The sequence below is a fragment of the Austrofundulus limnaeus genome, unplaced genomic scaffold, assembly GCF_001266775.1.
Source record: "Austrofundulus limnaeus strain Quisiro unplaced genomic scaffold, Austrofundulus_limnaeus-1.0 Scaffold297, whole genome shotgun sequence".
Lineage (NCBI taxonomy): Eukaryota > Metazoa > Chordata > Actinopteri > Cyprinodontiformes > Rivulidae > Austrofundulus > Austrofundulus limnaeus.
Genome location: NW_013952699.1, coordinates 697,554 through 705,958, shown reverse-complemented (window position 1 = coordinate 705,958; position 8,405 = coordinate 697,554). Strand labels below are relative to the sequence as shown.

Genomic DNA, 8,405 nt, shown 5'->3' with positions numbered 1-8,405 from the left:
GCAGTCATCTGTAATCAATCGGTGCCTGTGTAGTTTTTCCACAAAGTTCAGATTTGTAAGTTTCAGCATGTTATTCTGAACCAGCAGTCATTCATGCTGGGTTATATTATTGGTAAATTATCTTTCCTTGGTTCTTTTTCATCATGGCTGTCACCAAAACATAGTTAAACACATCTAGATGGAAGCAGTGATTACCTGGGAGTTTAGTACTTTAACATTTTTGTGCCATACAACTGAATTGTCATGGTTCAGTACAAATATGTACCCTAGTGATTATGTTTCCTTCTGTCTGGTTGCATGTACAAGACCATAGTATCTGTACCACAATGGTTCAGTTTTATTATATGTACCATTACACCCCTTTTATTAGTACAGGAAGAAATAAAATACCTTTGGCTGAATAGTGTTTTCAAGAAAAACAAAAACAAAACAAACAAAAAAACAAATTAAACTTTGATTTTAAATAATTCAACGTTTAAAATATTTGACAAATAAAATTAAGTAAACCAGTCAGTAAACTGTCATTAGATCAGAAAAGTAGACAGCCAATATGTTTTTTAATTCTTACAAACATGTTCCTGGAGAGCCAACAGAAACATTCAAAAATATTTCTGTCACTGATGACTTTTGTCACCATAATAAGGCTGACATCTGTTTCCTAGTAAGGTAACACAATTGCTGTTCAATGATGAAAAAATAACAAAACAAAAACCACTAAATATGTTATTATTCTTTGTCTTCTGATGTGAGCTGAACAGTCCTTAAAACTATCATAAAGATGGTCCACCAAGGGTATAATGTTAAGGTATAAAAAAGACAAATTTGACAAAACGAATTTCAATAAATACATATAAAATGAATAAATAAACAAACCAGAAAAAAACATACATCAATAAATAATCATAAAAACATAGCCTCTCTAACTTACTAGGAATTTTTTTGTATAGTCCTCATTGGCTGGGGGGTTGTGTAGTCCATAAACTTATACTTCTAATAATGAGCCATTCTTTTTGACTGGCTGTCACCACAATGCGTACACACTCAATGTCAAAGGCAATTTTGTGGTCTACATCTTGAACCTCAATATTACCATTTTTAAACTCCCCCAATGTAATGTAGGAAGAACACTGTTTCCCCTTTTTAGTCCCAACTAGTTTCTCTCCTACTTCCAGAGCCCCATGGTGAAGAACGTCATTTTGTCTGTCATCAGACCCAGTAGTAATCTTGATTTTGCTCATTTTGGTAGATTTGTTAAAAACTACAACAAAGAAATCTCCAGTGGAGGGAGGTTTCCCCCAGAAGTATTCGTCTACTGTGCTGTAAGCCTTAGAGGCGTCGTAGTTTTCAAAGACGTTGATGTTTGTATAAATGCTGGCAGGGGGGTTGTCGGGAATGTCGATAGAGTCTTCCTCAAAATCGTCATCCTTTAGTTTGTTCTCGACTCCTTTATAGGAGGAGTAGTAGCCCATGTGCTGGAACAGCGAGGGTTTGAAGCGGATCACATCCTTCTGAGCCAGCAGACCTCTGAAGTGGATGAGGAGCCAGTCACAAGGCATTTCCTGATAGAACATGAGGAGGAAATGAGCCAGCCGTGGCAGGTCTCTGGAGTGGTACAGCTTCCCGATGTAGCCCAGTTTGGAGAACTCCAGCATCACCCAGTAAGAACCTTCTCTGGAGGTGATCACCTTCTTCAGAGCCGTCAGGAAGTTCCTGGAGCAGCGCACGTCGTCCTCCAGCATCATGTAGAAGTGGGACAGGTTCGTGCAGAAGTTCAGAAGGAAAGCGTAGTCCACYTTCTGCTTGGAGCGGAACCGGACCCGGTCTTCTGGGTCATTGTAGTTCCTTTTCAACCCGTCCAGAGAAGGATAGTACTCCTCTGGGGCCTGGATGACKAGGAGGCGTCCGGCTATGATGTGGTGAGCAAACTTCCTGGTGATTTCCTGCACCAGGTTCTCACACCAGACCAGGTCAAAGTCTGCCAGATGGACCACAACCACGATCTCCTTCAGTTCTTCATAACTGGACTGATCGAAGATGGACTTGATCGTCTCCAGGAGGTAGTTCCCTCTTTTCCTCTTTACTGATGACAGTCCGATAGTGAGGAACTCTGTGAACAAAACACAAACATCTTTAACTATTATATAACACGCAGTGTGTAGTTGAAAAAGTATAAGACCTTTACCAAAAGTGCAAAAGGATAAACCAACTTGCTAGTTAGATCTATCAATGTAAAACAGACGTTTTACACGCCCTTCATCCAGTTTAACATATAGATAAGGAAGCTTGCTGAACCATTTTTCTTTTTTGTTTCATCCCAGGATCACACATTTTAGGTTTAGTTTCATTTTTTTTTTTCAAATTATGATAACAAATATGAGTCAAGTCAAAGTGAATCCAGTGTTAAACAAGACACAAAACTTACTCTTGCGGTTCAAAGGCGTTCCAGCAAGATAGCGGTATGTGACGTTAATGGTTCCAGAGAAATTACTAAGGTCTTTGAAGGTGTGAACGTATCGCTCCGAGCTCGGAGGATGGACTGATGTTTCCCTGAGCTGCCTTTTATCTCCTTCCTAGAATACAACATGAAAAGCACATTGTAACAGGAAAAAAATACATCTGGTACATAGAAAGACAGCAGGCAGATATTTTTTTTACTTCAATATGCTTTACTTGTAAAATAATATAAAAATTTCAGAGAAAAACACACATAAAAATAATAATCTTTTCAAAGAAAATGAGTGAAAATGGCTGAGCCAAACTAATGTTTGGGATGAGAGAAAATAGAAAGCCTCTATGGGGAATTTGCTGAACTGAACAAATGGACTCACTGAGAATTCAAACAACCACTTAATAATAAAATAAATAATAAGAATTGAATCCCCAAATTTTAATGACATCATCTGGATGGATGGTTTTCACTTGGGTCCACGTTATAAAAAATTAAACATGCCTCTTTTAAAAACAAGTCGTACATAAAAGGAACAACATGGGGGCATACAGTATAGGCAACACAGACATTTGGATTCAGAAGAATATTTCTTCAAACTTGCAGTTCTGACAACAAATAAAAAGAAAACCACTTTGTGCTTTCTTTTTTAAAATAATAAATAAATCAGAAAAAAAAACCATCAGCAAAAAAATCTGTTTACCAACCAGCACATAGCCATCTTCGATGTAGAGGTTTAAGAATAGGAGAAAGGTGATGAGGAAGCCGAGGAAGGGGATAGTGGATCGTTTCCTCATACACCTCATCTTTTCCAAGGATTTCCACACCAGCCTCATTTTGTCCACACTATTACTGAGATCTGCAGGAGAAATGATAAGAAAAACAGGCCTGTTTGAGATGACACTGAACAGCCAGTTTTTTAGCTTAAAGGGGACCGATTATGCAAAATTCACTTTTTAAAGGTTTTTTCTACTCAACTTTAGGTATCTACTTCTTAAAAAAATAGTCCTAGGACCAAAAAAATGCACCCAGGGGCATATTTACTGTAAGTAAATGTATTTTTAATGTATATTAACAAGTTTTATACTTCCATCATTTTGTGATGTCACAAGCCGTACGACAACCCACCGGAACCTGTGTTCAGCCCCTTACCTAGCAACCCCCGGGTGAGGCTCCACCACCTCAGTATAAAAAGCTGCACGATTGTTGTGTAATGTGCAGCTCATTTCACAACAAGCCTTGCAATAGGAATATGGGTAGAGTGTTGGACCAGAGAGTGGGAGACCAGGGTTTGAGACTGGCATGGACGCAATTTAATTTTTATTTATTTTCATTCGTTATGAACACGTTTTCTCATGTACCTCTATTGTTTAGCTTYWTAAAGCCTTGTTAAAGCCTATTTGTTTGAGTTTCTGAGGTATTTTGACCGCTGCTGCTCCCTGCTCTGGTAACAGCATGCAGAGTGAGCGCAGAGCAGAGGAGGGGGAGAAAAAAAAGAAGCTGGGACCACGACTCCGCCTCTGGGTCTCATATGGTTGTACAACAGAGCTTCTGCTATTATTAGCCATGCTAACGTAAATGCTGGCTTTGGAGGGCGGAGTTAATGTCAACAGATTTTTGGAGGGCGTTACCAACAGAGCTCATTAACATAAACAGCTCTTCTGAACGGAAGTCAGAGCAGGCAGAACTAGAAAATGGGYAATTTTATTATCTGAGAATTATTTTGTGCATTAAATTGAATGAACATGGTCTGGATAGCCCACAGACATACCATAAAATTTCTAGGACCCATAACTGGTCTCCTTTAACATGGTTACATGCATATTGAACTTTACAGCCATTCACTGTGATATTTTCTTCATGGGCAATACTACAGTCCTTCAGAAAACTTCTAATGATGTGTGAAGGGTGTAGAAGGAAGGATAATGAGCGTGGGAAACATGTAGAGCAAACAAATTCAAGCATCCCGAGAGAGAGAACTCAAAGGCCTTCCAGGACATGAAAGGTATCAGTGTACCCATCAGAAACCTGCAGACGTTCAATACAGATCTCATTTTATTCCCACTCTGTGCAGCAACAGTCCTTGCATTTTCAGTGGTTGTTTAACACAGTATGTGAGCTTAGTTTTTGTTTATTAACTATGTGAGCCTCCCTACTTCGATCAAAGAGGTCAGTCAACATTTTTCCATCCGAGTATGAATCAAAATTACAAAAGAGACTAAATGAAAATGAGTCAAAATAAATTATACAGAGCAAAATGTGACAAAACAGAGCAGCATTTTTCAATTAAATTTCAGCACAATCCATCCAAAACTGTTATCAAGCAAATATCCAAAATTGTCAAATTGTTAATTAACATAAAACAAATGTCAAATGCAGAGGTTGTACTATTATTTTTTATCTATACCTGATGTAGAAAAAAAAGGGGAACATTGTTTTTTCCTGTTTAATCTGTCTTTATTGAATGATTGTGTACCACAAAACTTCAAGGTTGCTGCTATTAAACCGTTGAATGAGAAATGTGATCATGATTCAGGAGCTCTGGCCACGATAGACTTATATGCAATGGTAAATTACCAATATTTACCATTTACCTATATGTAATTTCCCATTCATCCAAACTAAATTTAAAAAATGGCTACAAATCGATTATGATCAACTGGACTGAAATATTTTGTAAAAGGAGTTTCAGTCACTCAAGAGTTTAATGATATTCTCCTGGCCTCAGACACTGGACTTGTGTCCATACTTGTCCTGATAGATCTCAGTACCTTTGATATCCACATACAGAGGACTGAACATGATATTGACAGAAACAACTTTGAAACTGTTTAAATCATATTTGATAGATTCCAGTTTGTTAATATGAGACGTCTTCATACGCAGAGCAGAGGTGGGCAGAGTACCCAAAAGTTGAACTCAAGTAAATGTAGCAGTACTTCAATATATTTTTACACAAGTAAAAGTTAAAAAAAATGCCTTCCAAGAAATTATTCAAGTAAGAGTAAAAAGGTATTTTGATTAACTGATCATAACACATAACTTGCATTAATTTGGGTTTTTCTTTGTCTCTGTCCCCAGAAAAAATATACCTGGACCAGTCACTTTGTGTTTCTGTATTTTTTCCTTGTCCTCTTTCACCCCAAGTAATCTAGATTTAATCCAGTTTACAAACATCTTATGTTGACAAACAACAGTTGGTTTCAGTTTTATAAGGTCTGTTGGTGTAATATCTTTAAGTTTGCTTGGTTCTGAAACACAGTAAGTTGTAGAAATACATTGAAAGGTTGTGTCTTGAAACTTTTAATAAAATTTGTCTTATGATTCATGAGATATTTTTGCACAGAGTTGACCGAATTTTTTTTTAACAAAATCTACACAATTTATCGAATTTATGTTGTGAATAAGTCTAAGCTATTGCTACATCAAATCTTTGGTCAAATCTGTGAAATTTTTGTGTTTTTTAAGTCATCTGGCTGTGGTGGCCATCTTGAATCAGTTTGTCTTCGAAGGTTAATCTACTGTAGATGCATATATAATTATAAATCACTAAAAAATGTGCAATAGGTTGTCTTCAGGCCCAGGTCGCTCTTGTAATGGGAGAAAAATGGTGAAATAATGATTAAAAAATTACTGGGAGATTCCAACAAAAACTAACTATGAAATTCTGTCTAATTATTAACTAAAATAACAGATTGGTAAGTGTTTTCTGATAATGCAAAATGAATTTTATCAATACTATGCAACTAAGACTTTTAAAAAGTTGGATCTTAAACTGTCTAATTAGGACAGCCTTGGCCCATGGGCCAATTTAGTTTCTGATCCCTGGTTTACATACCGTATTCCAACTATTATTGACAGCTAAATCAGCACATAAAAGCAGTTGATAAAAAGTGTTAAGACCTTTGAGTCAGTACAAATTCATAATCAAATTTATCACAAAACCTTTACAAGTAGGACCAACTAAAGAGAAAAAGCACAAACAGCACTAACAGCTAACACACATAAACTCTGCTGGTACAGAAATGTTATCATTTCTGATTCAGCAATCAAGTGTTCAGCATGTGCTTTTGTTTTGTTGCAAAGTCTCCCGAGATGCCTAATAGAAAACAAACTACCTCTAAGCTCAGTTCGATGGCCACACACTCATCGATCACTCCCACCAAAAATCAGATTTACAGGGGATTGGACTTGTCAATACCTCTTTGTGCACACTTGAAAAGTGAATTTAACATCTCCATCTAAAGCAGCATGTCTGGGTGATTTCAAACTGAGAGTGGGTTAATATGAGTGGCCACTCTCAGTGTAAATGTGACATTAAGGGCTATCTGCTTGCGTGATTTATCAAAGAGAAAAAAGGCTCAAATGGCAAAAGAACAAGAACAGTCTTGCTTTGTTTATTTGTGTGAACTTCAGTTTGAAGGGAACAACACAACTCAGCTCTAAGGTGCCACTGTGCCACTGCCTTCACAATACTGAAATGTTCGCAGAAACAGTTCAAGATTGGACTCAAACAAAACATTTCCAGGTTTGTGTTGAATAGGCCCATTGTATGCTTCGTTAGAATTCTGAGAACTGAGCACTGCAATGGTTGGCCAAAAATAAATAAATAAATAAATAAATAAATAAATAAATAAATAAGGGAGTGATATAAAGACAGGAAAACAACTACTTATCAACATGTTGCCAGTCCACATTTAGTGCAAAAGTGAGTAATGGAAAGGTACCCTGTAACTAGTCAATTATGTTTTATCAAGACTTTTGTACCTGGATCAGCTAACCAGGATTTTAAGGTGTATAACTCATTGGATAGGTATAACTGTTTCTGTTGGGACATGTAGAAAAAGTACTATTTACGGCATAAAAAGACCCACCTGTTTGAACTGTGAAAATGATAGTGACTCAATGTCAGCAGGTGTTTGGCAAACCTAATGAATCAAATGTGTAACCTGATGATAACATTTTTTTTGTCATCAGTGTCAAGAACATCTGTAAAGCTAAGGGGGTTGCAGTAATGCTATTTATAAAACGTAACTTTTAGGCTGGACTATTTAAATTCTTTATTGTCTGTATGCCTAAAAACATTTCTCTTAATAAACCTTCAGTTGATCTAGAATGCTGCTAAATGCTCCTATCAGAACTCATATCAGAGTTATGATAAGAGTTAGAAGAAGGGGCAGACTGGCGTATCGGGAGTTTTCCCAGTGGGCCGATGGGAACAGTTCAGCAAGTTTTTTAGTTTATTTAACTTGCAAATAGTTGATATCGAAATTCTTTCTGAATAGTTATCCTAAGTAAAACTAGTGGTACTTGTAACATAGTTCGAAAACCATTGGTGTCGGTAGGTTTATTTGTTGAAATAACACTAAAAGTAAAATAAATTATGAAAATAAACAAAAACTAAACAAAAAAAATACATCTAGTAAAATGAAAGACAGAAAGAATCATGACAATCAAGTTACTGATGTCTCTGCATTAAACAACTTTCAGTTAGCTTAGTTTTTGCTCATTTTCCTGAAGAATTTTTTAAAAAAGAATGTTAAATATTCCATTTGAAAAATCTTGTTTATACATGCATGCTCACAACTGCACACAAACACAAACTGGTGTTCAGCTTCCGGGGTTTCTGACGGTAATTTAAGGTGTGTGTGTGTGTGTGTGTGTGTGTGTGTGTGTGTGTGTGTGTGTGTGTGTGTGTGTGTGTGTACATATGTAAGTATGTATGTGGATATGCATATGTGTATTAGGAGTACAACGATACAGAAAATTCACGATTCGGTTCGGTTCGATACTTTAGTCTCACGGTTCGATATTTTTTCAATACAAAAAAGAGAAATTCCCATGCCCCTTTTAATTTGTAATTTATTTAAATTAATTATGAACATTTGTTTAACCTTAAAAGTACAGTTTTTAAATTAAATGTTGCTGAAACAGCAAGTTTCTCAGTGGATCTGTGCTC

At 36.6% G+C, this 8,405-nt stretch overlaps 1 protein-coding gene across 5 annotated transcripts in view; it reads right to left on the bottom strand.

Moving 5' to 3' along the window:
• Positions 1–538: 538 nt before the first annotated feature.
• LOC106526858 (alpha-1,3-mannosyl-glycoprotein 4-beta-N-acetylglucosaminyltransferase C) overlaps positions 539–8,405 on the bottom strand; it is a 196,234-nt gene continuing 188,367 nt past the window's right edge. For all 5 annotated transcript variants that reach the window (XM_014021570.1, XM_014021571.1, XM_014021572.1 and 2 more), the window contains 3 exons: positions 3,154–3,305; positions 2,423–2,570; positions 539–2,107 (listed from right to left, as the gene is read on the bottom strand). In XM_014021570.1, the coding sequence (XP_013877024.1) occupies positions 951–2,107; positions 2,423–2,570; positions 3,154–3,282 (1,434 nt within the window). In that variant the 5' untranslated portion in view covers positions 3,283–3,305 and the 3' untranslated portion in view covers positions 539–950. The remainder of the gene's footprint in view (positions 2,108–2,422; positions 2,571–3,153; positions 3,306–8,405) is intronic.